The 19,127-nt window shown below is 38.2% G+C and overlaps 3 protein-coding genes across 3 annotated transcripts in view; 2 read left to right on the forward strand and 1 right to left on the reverse strand.

Moving 5' to 3' along the window:
- LOC103509111 (aminopeptidase N-like) overlaps positions 1-6,864 on the forward strand; it is a 21,537-nt gene extending 14,673 nt beyond the window's left edge. Inside the window, exons 7-8 of the mRNA XM_026823528.1 lie at positions 5,559-5,799; positions 6,331-6,864. Coding sequence (XP_026679329.1) covers positions 5,559-5,799; positions 6,331-6,651 — 562 coding nt within the window. The 3' untranslated portion in view covers positions 6,652-6,864. The remainder of the gene's footprint in view (positions 1-5,558; positions 5,800-6,330) is intronic.
- Positions 6,865-10,802: 3,938 nt separating this feature from the next.
- On the forward strand, positions 10,803-12,074 carry LOC103509106. Its single transcript, XM_008473695.3, has 2 exons — positions 10,803-11,092; positions 11,381-12,074. Exons 1-2 carry the CDS (start codon positions 10,962-10,964, stop codon positions 12,030-12,032), a joined length of 783 nt encoding a protein of 260 aa, XP_008471917.1. The 5' UTR covers positions 10,803-10,961; the 3' UTR covers positions 12,033-12,074.
- A 6,628-nt stretch (positions 12,075-18,702) lies between these two features.
- Positions 18,703-19,127, reverse strand: part of LOC113467385 — a 3,140-nt gene continuing 2,715 nt past the window's right edge. The window contains exon 2 of the mRNA XM_026823527.1: positions 18,703-18,734. Coding sequence (XP_026679328.1) covers positions 18,703-18,734 — 32 coding nt within the window. The remainder of the gene's footprint in view (positions 18,735-19,127) is intronic.

Consider the following 19,127-nt stretch of genomic DNA (forward strand, 5'->3'; position numbering starts at 1 on the left):
CGAATTTTCGGAGCCTCTCCCTACAGTAAAAGAGAAATAATGAAGTTCGAGGGGGGCCGGGCCCCTAAATAGCCCTGTGTCATAAATGGTATCAGATAGTGGTCAGAGTGGTACCATTTAGTATCGCCCACCTAAAAAACGTACCATTTATTGGCCCACCTGTACCATACGCCACTTAAGTCTGAACTCGACGAACTTTTTCAAGATCCAATTTTATCAAAAGAAAGGACTTAAAGAATGCTATCAAACCAGTAGTATTCAAAAATATCAAAAATTAGAAAAACAAAATTAGAAAAATAAATGTGGGCAGGTGGGCTAATAAATGGTACGTTTTTTTAGGTGGGCGAATAAATGGTACACTTACCCTAGATCTTATCTCTTAGATATTTCGCTCAGAACTGTGACACTTGGAAGAGAAATAATGTCGACCCCACTCGAGTGGGAAAAGACAACAGTAAAAGAAGAAGAAGAATCCTTGAGCATCAGAAGTAGCCTGTATAATTTCATGAACTTTTTCCCTTCAAATTTTTTATATGTACCTATTGTATTTTATTTTCTCCATTTCTTATTGGTCTCATCAGGAACACCATGTTGAGCAGACAGAGAACCTGGAATATAATAAAATATAATAAAATCGTACATATAATATAATAAAATCGTACATAATATAATAAAATCGTACATAATCGTACATATTAGGATAGAAGATAAGAGAAGGGGGGAAACAGAGATTTTTTTTTAAAGAGGTTTGACAGAGGGAACTGTAACTGCTATGGTCTTTTCGTCCCGAAATCGAAGAGAGAAGGAAGACAGGATAGGAGAAAGCCAGCCGTTCCGAGAACGAACATTATCAGGTACCCTTAAAGACCATAAAAATACCCAGCCCCGTCTTTTCGTCCCGTATTCTTCTTACCTCAGTGGCGGGACCAGCCTGTCCCACGGAGGATACATAAGAATGCAGTTTTTTTTTTTTAGTTTTTAATTTTATTTGAGGATACATAAGAACAATTAAAACGCATAAAGTGAAAAATAAATACTGCTCCAACAGCCATACTTGTGACGAAGTCCAACCTGGATAAGATTCGCTTTGCTTTTAACTCTTTTAAGTGAAAAAGACTAAAGACAAAACTAATCGATTTTTAACCAACATTTCTATTTATCGCAAGGATAAGTTCACTTTAGGTAACACTGGTCCAAACTTCTAGAGTGAACACTACACAAAACTAAAAACTTCATTAAAACAATCGAATTGGCTTCCTTCTTGTTTTTACTTATGAATAGAGTGCCACAATACAGAGTACTACCTTGCAGTCCAAGAGTTTTATTTGGAACTAGAACTAACTTCTATCTATCATATATAGATGTCCATATGTGACACAAAGAACACGTAACCTATTCAGTCCTCTGAGTCTCATTTGGAAATCACACCTAGTTAAGTAAGTAAATGTCATAATAAAAACAAACATTCTTCGGTTATAGCGTCCCGTTTAGAACTCTTCAAAACTCGTGTCCCATCTAGAACTATGCAGTCCTCATCTCCCATTTAGAACTCTTCAGTGTCAGTCCATATGTGACACAAAGTACACGTAACCTATTCAGTCCTCTGAGTCTCATTTGGAAATCACACCTAGTTAAGTAAGTGAATGTCATAATAAAAACAAACATTCTTCAGTCATAGCGTCCCGTTTAGAACTCTTCAAAACTCGTGTCCCATCTAGAACTATGCAGTCCTCATCTCCCATTTAGAACTCTTCAGTGTCAGTGTCCCATTTAGAACTCACGTCGATTATAAAATACAATTAACCTGTTCAGTCCTCTGGGTCATTTGGAAATCACACTTAAATGTCATAATCAAAACAAGTTTTCAGTCCCATTTAGAACTCTTTATCCCTAGTGTCCCGTTTAGAACTCTTCACCCCCTACTGTCCCATTTAGAACTATTCAGTCCTCTGAGTCTCATTTGAAAATCACACTTAAATGTCATAATAAAAACAAGTATAAGTAATATTCAGTCCCATTTAGAGCTCTTTAGTCCTCGCGACCCGTTTAGATCTCTTCAATCCCGTTTAGAACTCACGCCGATGGTACTTATCCGGGTCCCAATAGGAGGTGACGACTACCCGGTTGTTGAACTTGCGTCCCGTGAGTGCTTGCTGGGCTCGCTGACAATCCACTATGGAGTTGAACTCAATGAACACCTGGGGAGTGAAGAGGAGAAAATAAATAAATTAGTAAAATAGAATTCTATTTGGGTAGAATTGGTATAAGTAGGGCTCTAATAAACGCCCTATGTCAATGCGACCTGCTTAGATCTTTTGTGACTTCATTTGTGTAAAAAATATGCCTAAAAGGTCGAATCTATTTGGAAATCACACTTAAATGTCATAATCAAAACAAGTAGGTAATCTTCAGTCCCATTTAGAACTCTTTATCCCTAGTGTCCCGTTTAGAACTCTTCACCCCTACTGTGCCATTTAGAACTCTTCAGTCCTCTGGGTCTCATTTGAAAATCACACTTAAATGTCATAATAAAAACAAGTATAAGTAATATTCAGTCCCATTTAGAACTCTTTAGTCCTCGCGTCCCGTTTAGATCTCTTCAGTCCCGTTTAGAACTCACGCCGATGGTACTTATCCGGGTCCCAATAGGAGGTGACAACTACCCGGTTGTTGAACTTGCGTCCCGTGAGTTGAGTGGGAAAAGACAACAGTAAAAGAAGAAGAAGAATCCTTGAGCATCAGAAGTAACCTGTACAATTTCATGAACTTTTTCCCTTCAAATTTTTTATATGTACCTATTGTATTTTATTTTCTCCATTTCTTATTGGTCTCATCAGGATAGATATTAGTAAAATAGAATTCTATTTGGGTAGAATTGACAATTCTCATGATTTTCAAATATTTACTCATATGAAAGAAGAAAAAATTAAAAAAATTACACCGCAAAAAAAACTAAAAAATTCATTAAAACAATCGAATTGGCTTCCTTCTTGTTTTTATTATCTTATGAATAGAATGCCATACTACAGAGTACTACCTTGCAGTCCAAGAGTTTTATTTGGAACTAGAACTAACTTCTATCATACTTGTGAAACTTCTATCTATCACACATAGATGACCATATGTGAATACCTATCACTTGCAAGCTGAGCATACCTACAGAAGAACACCCTCACCCCCCTAGAAGTTTTTGTAAGCTTAGGGGATGATCTAAACTCTAAATATTCTTAACTTTGTGATTATCATTGTTTGTAAATATTTCATTCAATTCAGTTCAATTCTTCTTCTTCTTCTTCTTCTTTTACACCGAACTCCCACAAGCACATAATTATCTCGAAAACATCGACCCTGTCGGTAAGATTTGACAGAGGGAACTGTAACATCGGAAGTCTTACCGTCCCTAAATAGAAGACAGAAGGAGGACAGACTATGGGAGAGAGCCAGCCGTTCCGAGAACGAACCTTATTTGTGCACTCAAAAGACAGGCACTCTACCTTCCAAGTTAACTAAGTTGGCTAGTTACTTTTTCGTTAGGCAAACAATCAAAACCAATTTCGCGTCTCTTTACTTTTCTCGTCAGGTCTGCTTACCCCTTGAACCGTGGTTTTAGAACTTGTTCGCTCCGGGCGAGAATCGAACCCGCGACCTAAAGCTTATTAGGCTAGCCCACTCATATTGTGGTTCTGGTTTACAGGTGGCTCCGTCCTGCGGATGATCGAGAATGTATTGACGCCCACTGTGTTCCTTTCCAGCTTACCCGCTTATTTTCTCAATTTTCCCGCTTATTCTCTTAATTTTCCCGCCATCGTCTATCTATTTCTAGAGAGGTCTATCTCTTTCTCGATCCGTCGCGCACGAAAAAGACACTGCAGGACTACCTTAGAAATGGAGCTGATTTGGGGTAAGTACGGGACTCATTTAAGATTCTTAGGTATTTAAGATTTAGAAGTTGACCGCCCTGGGGCCGGACCTGGTTGCAGCCGAAATTTGGCTAGTAGGTGCGTCAAAAAATGGTACACATTTTCAAAAATAAAACACTAGGTACCCTACATTTCGGCTTCTTATTATTAGCCATTCCAAAAAATATACAGGGGTCCCCAGACTTTATGAACAATCTGTAGTCAGTGCTCCATTAATTTATTACCCCCCAGCCGGCTGAGATTTGTATGGGAGACTCTCGTCACCCTCTAGAGATGCACGCCGTCCCCTAGGAAACTGAGTCTATCTAAGTCTATATAGAAAACTGAGCGTGCATCGTGAGAGACTCACAGAAATGGGTATCTCACTGAACAGAGATATTTATTTGCGTTCACCACAGCCTCATACTTCACGGTATCCAAGTCCTGTAAATACCACACGGTTCGGCAGAGCCTGCTCTTTATTAAACGTAGATAGAAAATTACATTGTAGCATGCATCGTGAGAGACTCACAGTGATTTTACAAAAAAATGGGCGTCACCCTCTAGTAATGCACGCCGTCCCCAGAGAAATGTTGCTGTGCATCTCTAGAGATGCACGCCGTCCTTAATGTGTTAAGGACGCTTCTGTTCATTAGCATGGTTTGTTTATTTTCTCTTGGTTCTGTACTAGGCTATGGTCGGTCGGTTTTGGACGCCTACGAAGAATAAGGAAGGAGGAATTTTTAATTGTGTTAAGCATACTCACTTGATTTTTTGTCACAAATAAATAATTTCTATGACTTGACTAGGACTCGAACCATCAACCTCCAGCTCCAAAGTCCAAAGCGTTAACCACTGCACCACTGAGGTTGGTGCCTACTAAGGATATAAGATGTTCTAACTTATACTACCGCCAAAAAACGGTCGAAATCTGTCCAAAAGCGGTCAAAATACCGCCAAGCGCAGCAACCATCTCCAAAAAACGGTTTTGGCCAAAAAAAACGGTCGAAATCTGTCCAAAAGCGGTCAAAATACCGCCAAGCGCAGCAACCATCTCAACCAAACGTTTTGTGCTAAAAAAACTACATACCAAATTTAAAGTCTCTAGCTTATACCGTTCCCGAGATAGGTATTGTTAAATTACACCGAAAACCGCCAAAAAGCGGTAAAATGCCGCCACCTGTTGCACCGGTCTTAACCAAAAGTTTCGTGTCGCATCCTTGTCACATTTGACAGCTACATACCGAATTTCAAGTCTGTAGCTTTTACCGTTCTCGAGATATTTTGTTTACAGACAGACACACACACACGGACCAATGGCTGAAACTTTGGATTTACGCTCTAGGGACCTCAAAACGTGTTTTGACACTAAAAACTGACCATCGAAAATTTGACCCGATTACATTACTTTCCTTCCTATAGGATAAGGAAAGTAAAAAAGTGATGGTTCTGGGGAGATATAAGATTCCTAGCTTATGATCGAAAACTGTCAGAGTCATTTCAAAATACCCTACAGCTAACTGTTACTCTGACATTAATGAAAGGACTTTTTCGGGGGTTTTAGGGGGTCTATAACCATAATTTTTCGATATCCCTAACCGTTTAGCCAGTAGAGATAATAATAAACTCTGACAATGCTCCTGTCATTTCTTTCCCCAGCTACCTGTCCAAAATCACCGACCCCAAGTCCGGGATTCGAAGCCAGGACCACTACATTGTGATTCGCGGCGTGCTAGGCGAGAGGCCCGGCCTGCGAGCGGGTCTGAAATTCCTCAAGGACAAAACTCACTCCCTCCTGGAGGAAGTGAAAAAGGATGAGCTCTCCAACGCGGGCGAAAATCTGAAGTCCATCATCTCCACGGTGGGAGCTGGCATCAGCAGCAAGGACGAATTGAACCAGGTAAGAAGGAATTGCCAGCCTATTCAGGATCAGGAGTCAAATCAATCTCAAAGAAGGGATTGTCAGTTTAGTCAGTTTGGAGGGCAGCGAGTCTGCCTTGTAAGCGCTATTCTAAAGATCAAATAAAGAAATCTGTAATTGTGGCACTGTCTTGTGAGCGCAAAGTTGGGGGTTCGATTCCCGCCCAAGGATTTTGTCCTGAACGGATAAGGTTCGTTCTCGAAACGGCTGGCTATCTCCTATCCTGTCCTCCTTTTTACGACTTCAGAAAAACACCCATTGTTACAGTCCCCTCTATCAAACATATTTTTATTTTCACAACTTTTCTAGGATTTTCTAACATTGTAGAGTTTCTTCCACTGATTTTTACTTTCTATTACTAATAGAAAAAAACTTTCTATTACTACAGTTATAGAGAAGCTATACCAGTGATGAGAAAGTATTGCAATCGGTTCAAATTTTCAAAATCGGGAAATGCGTGGAAATATCCGTTTTTTCCCCCCTAATTTTTTCCCGTTCTCCCTTTTTCAGTTCACCTCCATCCTGACTGGGTACCAGAGTAACCCCACCATAGGGGCCAGCATCAACAAGACCCTGACCCACATTCAGGAGCGCTTCACCCGCAGCGCCAATCACCAGAAGGCACTGGAAAAATGGTTCGGCGCCAACACCCCCAGTACGACCCCGTCCCCCACCACCCCTAGCCAGTCGCCACTGCCTACCCACCCGACCAGCCATCCCACCCATGCGACCACCCAGAAGCCAAGCGGCGCTACGGGACTGAGACAGTTTGCCCCGAGTGTGATGGTTGCTACTGCACTGGTTGTGTTGGTTAGATTTGGGCAGAGTTAGACAGGATTTAGAATAAGCTTGTCCAGTTAGGAAGGATTTAGGATTGGCCTGTTGTTAGAATTGGAGGTGTCGAGTTTGCTCTCAAGACCAATTTGATTGTGTCAGACGTGTGTCAAGAACCATTTTCTAACACCTTGAATCCAGAAAACACCCCTTTCAATCTGGTTACATTTGCTCCAAATTTTCGGAGTCTCGCCTACAGTAAAAGAGAAATATGAAGCTCGAGGGGGGCCCGGGCCCCCTATAAATACGGCCCTGGTCATAAATGTATCAGATAGGGTAAGTGTACCATTTATTGGCCCACCTAAAAAACGTACCATTTATTGGCCCACCTGTACCATACGCCACATAAGTCTGAACTCGACGAACTTTTTCAAGATCCAATTTTATCAAAAGAAAGGGCTTAAAGAATGCTATCAAACCAGTAATATTCAAAAATATCAAAAATTAGAAAAACAAAAATTAGAAAAATAAATGTGGGCAGGTGGGCTAATAAATGGTACGTTTTTTAGGTGGGCGAATAAATGGTACACTTACCCTAGATCTTATCTCTTAGACATTTCGCTCAAAACTGTGACACTTGGAAGAGAAATAATGTCGACCCCACTTGAGTGAGAAAAAACAACAGTAAAAGAAGAAGAATCCTTGGGCATCAGAAGTAGCCTATATAATTTCATGAACTTTTTCCCTTCAAATTTTTTATATGTACCTATTGTATTTTATTTTCTCCATTTCTTATTGGTCTCATCAGGATAGATTGGAACCAGGTTAGTCCAATGAAAGACAAGCGTCTTCCTAGTACAACTAGCACAAAAAAGAGCTCTGATTTCGTACTTTGATGATATTATCATTATTTTCTATGATTATTATGTGTGTCCAAACCTCGTGTTTAACCTAAGTAGGACAGCATTGAGCAGAACAGAACCATCCATATGGGAAATTGCCTTATGGCTCTTTTCTGCTCAATACTGTCCCATTGTCCCCATGTCCTCTGTGAAAATAGTTTACCCTTCGAATAGTTCGAACTGTTGTGATGTACTTAAAATAAACCAGAAATTAAAACCAAAATCATTCTTGTGTACACAGTTTTTATTTATTTATTTTAATTCATGTTTTTTTTTTAATTTTATTGGAGGATACATAAGAATGCAGTTTTTTTTTTTAGTTTTTAATTTAATTGGAGGATACATAAGAACAATTAAAACGCATAAAGTGAAAAATAAATACTGCTCCAACAGCCAAACTTGTGAGAAATTCCAACCTGGATAAGATTCGCTTTGCTTTTAACTCTTTTAAGTGGAAAAGACTAAAGACAAAACGAATCGATTTTTAACCAACTTTTCTATTTATCGCAAGGATAAGTTCACTTTAGGTAACACTGGTCCAAACTTCTAGAGTGAACACTACACAAAACTAAAAAATTCATTTTGGGAAAAATCGGAAACTCCCGAAATTCCAAACCGTTCCCGAGATATTGACGTTTTTTTAGTTCCCCATAAGAAATACACAGGGAACACAGTGAAAAAAACCCCCGAAATTCCAAACCGTTCCCGAGATATTGACGTTTTTTAGTCCCCCCATAAGAAATACACGGGGAACAGAGTTTGTTCCCGAAATTCCAAACCGTTCCCGAGATATTGACGTTTTTAGTCCCCCCATAAGAAATACACGGGGAACACGCTTTGATTCCCGAAATTCCAAACCGTTCCCGAGATATTGACGTTTTTAGTCCCCCCATAAGAAATACACGGGGAACACGCTTTGACCCCTGAAATTCCAAACCGTTCCCGAGATATTGACGTTTTTTAGTCCCCCCCATAAGAAATACACGGGGAACACGCTTTGAGGCCAGCAAAACTGGAGGAAAGTTGGGCGAAAGAGGGAAATTTTATAGAAGAGGCGAAAAAAGAGGGACAAAAGGGGGGAAGAAAGGGGATTTTATAGGAGAGAGGGACAAAAAAGGGGGAATGTGTATTTATTATTATTAGTATTAATGGTCCGTATCCGAGTGTGTATTATGTGGAGGTGTAAATGTGTGTTCTGAATACCCATTTGTTATCCCTGTCCCCGTGTTCTCATTCGGGATATCCTGACCCCATTTTTATGTCAAAATAACTTTTCGTTGACAAATGAAAACAGAATTAGTTTCCAGTGGAGATGTCTACACAACTCTCTGGTGACAACAGAAATTAGTTTTTAATGAACATGTATGACTAAATATTGGGTGTTTGGATTATTTTCGTAACTAAAATGTACATTCAAAAATTAGCTTTTAAATGATAAACTAACAACTGGACTAACAATTTAGTGGAGATACCTATAACATCTTAGTGGAAATTTTAGGTCAATTTACTGTCCAGAGGAATCTAAGGGCGATCCCGGACAAACAATGTCCAAATTTCCAGAACTCATCATTCATACCTCACTCCTCCCGTCCCCATGTTCCCATTGGGGATTTCCTGACCCCATTTTTATGTCAAAATAACTTTTCGTTGACAAATGACAACAGAATTATTTTCCAGTGGAGATGTCTACACAACTCTCTGGTGACAACAGAAATTAGTTTTTAATGAACATGTATGACTAAATATTGGGTGTGTAACTTTTTGGATTATTTTCGTAACTAAAATGTACATTCAAAAATTAGCTTTTAAATGATAAATTAACAACTGGACTAACAATTTAGTGGAGATACCTATAACATCTTAGTGGAAATTTCAGGTCAATTTACTGTCCAGAGGAATCTAAGGGCGATCCCGGACAAACAATGTCCAAATTTCCAGAACTCATCATTCATACCTCACTCCCTTTTTATCCCAAACCTTTCTCTCTCCCCTCCCTCCCAAAAATTCTCCCTCCCTCTTTTCTCAGTTATCACCTTTTCCCCCTCTACTCTCTCTCTCTCTCCCCTAGCCTCTATTTCCAGTCTCTCTTCTTTTTCCCCCTCACTCTTTCTCTCTCCTCTCTTCCAACTCTCTATAACCCCAGTTCTCTTGTTTACCCTAAACTATCTCTCCCCTATTTCTTCCCTAAACTATTACTCTCCTTTTTCGTTCTTCTTTCCAAAACCCTTATTCCATCTCTGATGTCCCCCAATTCCTCTCCTTCTGACCCCATTGTTAGGTACAAATATGGAACAGATAGAAGGACAGAGTTATTCAAAAGGTGTCATGATGAAAAAGGAAAGACATCTCCTCCCCTCTCGCTCTTTGTATCTTCCTCTTTCTTCCTGCCTCTTATTCTTTCGACCACTTTATTTGTGTTGCTTTATCTAATATGGTGAAGCACGGAATATGGTGAATCACCAGATTTTATGGTGGAGCGCTATACTTTGATAATGAGAGTTCGACAGTATAGCAGAACACTAGATATTATGGTGAATTACCAGATGTTATGGTGGAGAAAAGCCATGGTGAATCACCAAATATTATGGCGAAGCAAATTATTTTATTATGGAATTCTATTGTTCTACATAATAATTATGTTGGAACCCGAAATATAACATGTTGGACCACGAAACTTTATGATACCTATAATACTTCGCCACGGTAAAAAAAAGTTGTAATTTGAGGGTTGTTCGCTAGAGAGGTAGGTACTCGCTCGTATACATAGGTATAACTTTGGAAAATCGATTGAAGCTCAGTAAACAGTACCTTCTTTATGCAAAAGTTGTGAAAAGGCTCAATTAGTTTTGATTTGATAAGGCATGTAAATAATGTAGTAGGATAACGTTCGTTCTCGGAACAGCTGGCTTTTTCCTATCCTGTCTTCCTTCTCTCTTCGATTTCGGGACGATAAGACCATAGTAGTTACAGTTCCCTCTGTCAAACCTCTTTTTTTTTTAAGTTGTAATTTGAGGGTTGATCGCTAGAGACGTAGGTACAGGTGTGTACTCGTATAGATATAACTTTGAAAAATCGATTGAAGCTCAGTAAATAGTACCTGCCTTCTTTATGCAAAAGTTGTGAAAAGTCTCAATCAGTTTTGATTTGATAAGGCATGTAAATAATGTACATAAACAGATAAAAAATAATCTTTAACCTAAGGTCATCATAGACGGGTCAAGGGCAACGTAACTTTCATTTATCACGATGACTAGGTACCCACAATCAGTACTGATTGTGAGTACCCTATTTTGCACTAGTACGATTTCATATCTCTTTTAATAACAAACAAAGTTCTGAATAATGTAGGTAGTAGGCATACGATAAAATAATTATTAAAAAATCAAATAAATTAATATTGAATTAGAAAAAAATATTATTGACTAAGAAAAAAACTCAGTTATCAGTTAAATATTTGAAGCCAAAATGGAGGGGTGTCGAAAACTCATACTTTCCAGTGTTCTACTATTTGGTGTTTTGAGTGTTTCTACAGCAGATGTCACCACAAATTGTAAATGCACGCTTGCTGTTAGATGTGCAAGTGGAAATATTGTGAGGTAAGTTCATACTAGCCCAGCCGCTCCCTTCGAGCCCCATGCCTATCTAGCCTAGCCTAGCCTCAATCATAGCCCCATTAACCCATTCAGACCTGTTGACGTTTTATTTAATGAAATGTGCCGGAAGGTGCGCGAACGTCAAGAGTTTGAAGCGCAGCCAGGCCTATATTAACACGATATACGAGTAGAGTTCAATGGTTTTTCGGCATTTATTATGTAATACAAAATGACGAAATATTAGTGTCAAGTTTACTAATAAATTCTAATGACGATGCATTATTTTTTCAGAAATACTTTGCACACCTGTCCGAAAGGTCAAGTGTGCTGTACTGCAACAGTCCAGGAAGTCCAGGACACTAAAATCCATAATATCGGTGTCAAAGAAGACCGAAAAGCACAGGACACTAAAATCCCGACTATCAGTGCCAAGGAAGACCGAGGTGTCAAGGAAGACCGAAAAGTCCCCCTCGCCCTGCAAAACATCACCAGATCGTTCACAGTACACCGTCCCAAAATTCGGGAACGGAAGACCACGTTCGAATCCAAAGAAGAATACCTCCTGGGGGATACGAAATGGAAACTCTGTCTCTCGAGGAAAAGAGTCCCTGACGTGGCTCGGTATTGGGTGATGTATATCAAATGCAGTTCAGACGTCAAGAAAGATTTGGAATGCACAGCTCAAATTCAGCTCAAAATGATCCCCGTGAGCTCCAAGGAAGAAGCACTCTTCTTACCGGATAAAAGTTCGTATGCTACGGTTACCGTACGGTCAGATGGAACTTGTGTGGAGGTTGGATCGTACGATTGGGATAAGGTGGTACCCTATGGACATACGAATCTTAGTTGGGATGAAGGCTACGTGAAGAATTACAATAAGACGGACGAGAGTACACATGACTTCAACTTTGAAGCGCATTTCAAGTCGATCGAGTGCAAATGAAGGAAAAGAGTTTTTTTATGAAATAAATTTATTCATTTAAGATGTTGTATTTTATTTAATTTTTACACTTATGTGCTTTGGCATTTTATGTCCTCACCAGGTCCGGTTTATGGTTTAGATTTTGCTGTCAATATGTTTTAAATGGGGAAAGGGGCGTTCACACCTTGTCTCTAGTAGAAGGAGAGTAAAAGCTAGTTTTTTTTCTTCTTTATTTCTTTGTAACTTACTTATTTTCATGTTTCTAGAGGAAACTAGAAGTAAGAGAGAGAGAGAGGAATGAGAAAGAGAGAGAAATAATCTGGAAGATAGGGAGAGATGGGAAGACAGAGAATAAGGGAGATCGTAAATAGAAGGAGAGGAAAAAGAAAAAAAAATATCAAGAAAAAAAAATCCCATTTCTCCGAATTCTGGGATAAACATAAGATTAAGATTTCCTGTAAAAACATCACGTCACGTGATCTTTTTTTTTTTTTCATTCCTCCTGGCTATCTTATCTCTCTATTCCTCTTTCTCTCCCTATTTTCCCCCGTCCCTCTTCTCTCTCTCTCCCCTTTCTCTCTCCCTCTCTCTCCCTCCCTTTCTATCTCCCCCTCTCCTTCTCTTTCTCGCTCCTATATTTTAGGGTAGGGTGTACTCAATTTCGTGACTAATCAAATTTCTAACCCCAGACTAGACTATCCATAGGTACATAGTTCGTGTAATTTATGTCCAGAAAAATAGATAGAGGATAATAAAATAGAGTGATAGATAGACAGATAAAGAGAGAGAGAGAAGGGGGGAATAGGGAAAGAAGGAGAGGGGGGAGTGAGAGAAGGGGGGAGAAAGAGAGAGAGAGAAAGAGAGAGACAAGATTTAAAGAGAAAATGGTAAGAGAGGGAAGATAATTATAAAAATTTCATCTCTCCCTCTTTTTTCTCTCTTTCCCCTATTTCCCTCTCTCTCTCTCTCTTTCTCTTCCTTTCCCTCGTTCTTTGTCGCCACGGTATATTATCTGACCACAAATTGGACTTTGTGTCTGGACATAACTTGGAGAGAGAGAGAGAGAGAGAGAGAGAGAGAGGGAAGGATTTAGAGAAAGAAAGAGATAGAATGAGGCAGAGAGGCAAAGGCAGAAATAGAGAAAGAGAGAAGATAGATCGAGAGAGAGAGAGAGAGAGAGATCTGGGTTTGATGTAAATAAATTACCCCTTCAAATAAATAAAGGGACCTTTTGTTTTTGTTTTTCTCAATACATTGTTTTGTTTCGTGGTTCTCTCTTTCTCTCTCCTTTTCTCTCTCTCCCCATTTTTAAACTTTTCTATCATATTTATGTGAAAACTTGTTCGTACAACTTGTCTTTCCCCTCCCTTTCCTCCTTCTTTTACCTTCCCTTTTTTCTTCATTCTTCTTTATTGCACCCTCTTTTATCTTCTCGTATTCTATTATTTTTCTCCTTCTTCTCTGTTTTCCTTTCGATTTCTCTCCCTCTTCTCGTCTCCCTCTTCCCCTTTCATTCTCTACTCCATCATTCAGCATTGTCGATTTTCTTTCCTCCATATCTCCTCTTAAATTTATCTTCCTCTTTTCCTTCGCTTTCTCATCCTCCGCCTCCGTCCTATCCATTTCCTTTATCTCATCCACTTTTTTTTTAATTTTAGGATTAAAAAGTTACGTTTTTTTTCTAAGTCTCTCGAAACAAGTACTTTGGAGTTCCTTTTACTTTTTTGCCAAACAAAAAGTCATGAGAGAGAGTGGTTGAGAAAGAGGGAGGGAAAGGTTTAGAAAGAGGGAGGGAAAGAGTGGGATTATATTGAGAGTGTGGGAAGTAGGGAGAGAGAAAAGATAAACAAAAGTTCGTGTTAAAGATTTATGAATTATTACGGATTAAACTTTTTTTAAAGCTGGGTTTAAAACTGAACATGACCTCAAGTACGTTATCTTTTAAATCTGGGGGAAAAAATACCAACAAACATGGGAAAAACTACATAAAAAATTGTATCTAAAAAATAGAACAACAAAAAGCTTTGACTTTCGAATGCAGATTTGTACATACGACTACTGAATGTTGTATCTTATGTGCTTTTTGTAAACATTTCTACAATCAGTTCATCTAGGTAGCTTGGTCGCTAGATAGCTTATTTATTTTGTTCTCGTAAAAATTATAGCAGTTTATTTTTTATGTATTTACCTATTGTAGGAGTAATTCTTATGAAAATAAATAAACTTGGTTAGGACAACACAAAGGCAGACACAATTTAGTCGTTGTATTATTTAACTTGCGTTAACGAAGACATTTTTCCTCTTGTGAAATAGAATAGAAGATACAATAGAATAGTCAGAATAGAATAGAATAGGCCTTGTTTATTCTGCTAGTGTGACTAAAAATAAGAATAAGACCGAAAGCTACTTTTACTCAAGTGATGACGAATAAGGAAGTAGGACATAAAGAAAGATTTCATCCGCATGCAAACTGCATTGCTTAAGGAATTATGTACATAGCTCTGTGTTTAAAGCTCAGGTTTTAGATTAAACATCAGAACATAATTGAAAAAAAAAAAAAAAAATAGTAGGTAGGAAGGAAAAGAAGAAGAAGAAGAAGAGGAAGAAGAAACAATGATTCGTATTTTAGATTTGAAATTTTCATAAAAGCTAAGAATTTGGACATGGCATTAGAAGCAGAAGAAGGCGGGATAGGTAGCCAAATGATAAGGATATCAAATTGTGCTAAAAGATTAAAGTAAGATGAAACATAAGTTGGGAAATAGCTATCACCAAACCGGAATAAAGGAGAATAGAATCAGGAACAGGTGGGAGAGACAAAGGAAGAGAAAATGTGGTAAAATGTCAAAGGAAACAGGAAACGATCCGATGATAAGAAAGGATATTGTTCAATTGAGAGAAGCCTATGAAGAAGTAAGAGAAGAAGAAAGGGAAGAAGAGGACGAATAATGAAGAGGAAGAAGAAAGGGAAGAAGAGGACGAAAAAAGAAGAAGAAGAAGAGGAACAAACGACGAGAAAAGACATCTAAGAAGGGTGGGGAAAGAAAAGTGAAGAAGGCAAGAGATAATATCAAGAACGTTGAGTAAAATGGAAAGACGGAGGCAGGAAATTAAGAGAGGATCCTCTAAATCCTCCTCATTTTTCTTCATCTTCTTCTCCTTATTCTTCTTCTTGTCCTTCTCCTTCTTCTACTTCTTCTTCTTCTTCTTCTTCCCCTTCCCCTTCTTCTTCTTCTTCTTCCTTTTTCATCTACTTGGAATATACTTACAAGTACAACAGATAATGAATAGGTACATAATAAAATTACCTTGTGTAGTTACCCTACCTAATTACCTAACGAATACCTAGAAATAATCTGTTTTCCACCCCTACCTAGGTAAAATTCCATGGATACAAATTTACCATGAGGAAGGGTAAGTACCATGGTACCTATGTACACAGCTATGATATAAAATGAACTGGACAGTGGCGTAGCGTCCATGTAGGGCGTGTATGGCGGCCATACACTCGAAAATTCCACTCAAATACCCTTAAATATTGACTTTAAAAAATTATTGTATTCTTATTAGATAGATATTGTGATAGAAATTAGTGTCCGCCCTACACTTGGAGTTAGACCACGCTACGCCACTGGAACTGGACACTGTAACACAAAATATTGATTAGACTGCACGATGAGATTAGCTTCCCAAATCAAATCAAATCCAATTTGATAGCACAAAATTTTTCGATGATGCTGCTATAAATAACAATATTCCGAAAGTTCGTATGGGATATACTGGTGGAATGAGAAGAGTATATTATGACGTGCTACCTATTTTGGTCTAGTGGGAAAAAAATAGTGGATAATAGGTACTGTGTACGAGTATTAGTGGAGACGTCAAATCTCTTTCTAGTGGAGCTGTCAAAATTATGGACCTTGCGACCTTGTAGTGGGGATGCCTAGACATTATGGACCTTGTAGAGGGGATGCCTAGACATTCCAATTAGAAGATTAAATTACAATTGTTGTATTTCGCCAGTGTTCATATCACCTAGATACACGAGTTCTTTCCGATCACTTAAGTTAAGCAACGTCGAGTGTGGATAGTACTTGGATGGGTGACTGCTTAGGAACAAATGGTACAGTTTTCTTACTGAAATTTTTGTAATTAATTTTTTATGCCACCCAGTATAAAAAAATAAACTTCATTTTTTCCCCTAGAAAAAAAAACGATGTTTTTCCCCGTTCTCAAGTACCTATAGACTTATTCTAGATGGTAGAAAGATCCAATGTGTACCTAAAGCTCTCGAGAAAAAATAGAAAAAAATAATAAATGTGAAATGAAAAGAAAAAATAGCAAGAAAAAAAAGTAAAAAAAAAAAAAAAAAAAACGAAAATTAAAAGGGAAAACGGAATTGGGGAAAACGAAACCAAGGAAAAGAAAGTAAAAAAAAAACGGAAGATTAACAGGGAAAACGGAATTGGTGATAACGAAATCAGAGACGAAAGGGAACGAAGAAATGCTCTAAGAACAAAGAGAAAAACCACAAAACAGATTCAAGATTCACAAGTGTTGGGTGATATTACAAAGAGGTTTCGCACGAAATTACAAAGCGGTTTCAGTTTTTGAACAAGAATGCAAAGAGATGTCGTACGAATTATGTCATTTCGGTTTTTGCTGAGTTGTAAATAAAATTAAACGTTTTCCTGTTGGGTTTTCAAAAGAAGAAGAAAAAGAAGGAGGAGGAGAAGAAGGAGAAAAAGAAGAAGAAGAAGAAAAAGGAGACGGAGAAGATCAGACCAAAAACACCAGCTGCATTCCAACTACATCTTAGGTAACAGCTAACTACTTCTTAGAGGTAATTAGAACTTCGGAAGTCAGTGATTGATTTAATAATTATTTTTATTATTTCTATTTCGCGTCGTGTCGAACTTGTATTCCTTCACAAACAAAGCGCCTTGGAGAGAGAAAATCAAATGAAAAAGCGGATTAAGGACTTAAGGAAATAAAAGTAATAATTGTAAATTCAAATAACAAAATCCCATTTTTGAGTTTGACCCTTATGTAACAAAATATTCTGAGAATCATTAAATCATCGTGTTGACATTGCGCGTCATGTCGAACTTGTATTCCTTCACAAACAAAGCGCCTTGGAGAAAGAAAATCAAATGAAAAAGCGGATTAAGGACTTAAGGAAATAAAAGTAATAATAGTAAATTCAAATAACAAAATCCCATTTTTGAGTTTGACCCTTATGTAACAAAATATTCTGAGAATCATTAAATCATCGTGTTGACATTGTGAATTGAAAAAAAAAAGCTTACAATGTTTACATTAGTAAATTGAAAAAATAGATAGAGAGAGAGAGAGAGGAAGAATTTTTTTTTTTTTAAATGCATTCAAAAATAAGAATAAAAAAGTAATAATAAACTAAGAGTAACAATGGTAAAGCAAGCAAAGCGTGGTTTTGACAAAAGGAGTATCGTCAGTTCCAAACGAAATACTCAAGATAAGCTCCGTGGAGCGTGGCGGGTATATGAACGGGTGGCTGACTGGAAATGCATCACGTACCATTCAACATAAATCTACATAACATGTACCTACAATAAATTGTACATGTTTAGACTGTGGGATAAAGGGACTTTTTTTAGCCCCATGTTGACAGTATTTACTATTTTTTATATTTAGTATCTACTTTAAAACTATATTCCAAGAATTCTACTCTTTCGGTACCTACAATGCCTACGTTAACCAACAATTACCCGTAAGACGAACAACTAACCAAATAAACGCTTGATTGTCAAAAGAAAGGTAGGAGGACAGGAGAAAAAGAAGAGGTAATAGAAACGAGAAGGGAAAGAATTGAGAAGTCAAAGCGAGGTGGGATCGAGTGAAGAGGAAAGAAGAGAAGTTAAAAAAGGTAGAGAGGAAGAAAGTACGAAAAAAAGCAAAGCTACCCAAAAGCAAAGGTGTGTTAAGTTACTCTAAGAAGGGGAGGGATGATAACAGAAACAGGTGGGAACAGAAGAATTTTCCCCTCTCGAATTATTACCACACGCCACTAGGTATTCACACCTAACAATTTGAAGAAAGTACGAAAAAAAGCAAAGCTACCCAAAAGCAAAGGTGTGTTAAGTTACTCTACGAAGGGGGGGGATGATAACAGAAACAGGTGGGAACAGAAGAATTTTCCCCTCTCGAATTATTACCACACGCCACTAGGTATTCACACCTAACAATTCGAAGGGGAGGGATGATAACAGAAACAGGTGGGAACAGAGCAATTTTCCCCTTTCGAATTATTACCACACGCCACTAGGTATTCACACCTAACAATTAAAAACGGATTTTGACAGGGGGAATTCAGAACAGGAGAATAATGGCGAGATTGGGAGTGATATTACATAGAAGGGAGAGAAAAAGGGGGAGGAAAGTTGGGCGAAAGAGGGAAATTTTATAAAAGGGGGTAAAAAGAGGGACAAAAAGGGGGGAAGAAAGGGGATTTTATAGGAGAGAGGGACAAAAAAGGGGAATGTGTATTTGTTATTATTAGTATTAATGGTCCGTATCCGAGTGTGTATTATGTGGAGGTGTAAATGTGTGTTCTGAATACCCATTTGTTATTCCCGTCCCCATGTTCCCATTGGGGATTTCCTGACCCCATTTTTATGTCAAAATAACTTTTCGTTGACAAATGACAACAGAATTATTTTCCAGTGGAGATGTCTACACAACTCTCTGGTGACAACAGAAATTAGTTTTTAATGAACATGTATGACTAAATATTGGGTGTTTGGATTATTTTCGTAACTAAAATGTACATTCAAAAATTAGCTTTTAAATGATAAATTAACAACTGGACTAACAATTTAGTGGAGATACCTATAACATCTTAGTGGAAATTTCAGGTCAATTTACTGTCCAGAGGAATCTAAGGGCGATCCCGGACAAACAATGTCCAAATTTCCAGAACTCATCATTCATACCTCACTCCCTTTTTATCCCAAACCTTTCTCTCTCCCCTCCCTCCCAAAAATTCTCCCTCCCTCTTTTCTCAGTTATCACCTTTTCCCCCTCTACTCTCTCTCTCTCTCCCCTAGCCTCTATTTCCAGTCTCTCTTCTTTTTCCCC

The sequence above is a fragment of the Diaphorina citri genome, unplaced genomic scaffold (genome assembly GCF_000475195.1).
Source record: "Diaphorina citri unplaced genomic scaffold, Diaci psyllid genome assembly version 1.1 scaffold468, whole genome shotgun sequence".
Taxonomy (NCBI): Eukaryota; Metazoa; Arthropoda; class Insecta; order Hemiptera; family Psyllidae; genus Diaphorina; species Diaphorina citri.

Coding starts and splice junctions, on each gene's coding strand:
- LOC103509106 (XM_008473695.3), top strand. CDS start 10,962: ATGGAGGGGTGTCGAAAACTCATACTTTCCAGTGTTCTACTATTTGGT. Junction 11,093..11,380: donor GCAAGTGGAAATATTGTGAG/GTAAGTTCATAC, acceptor TTATTTTTTCAG/AAATACTTTGCACACCTGTC.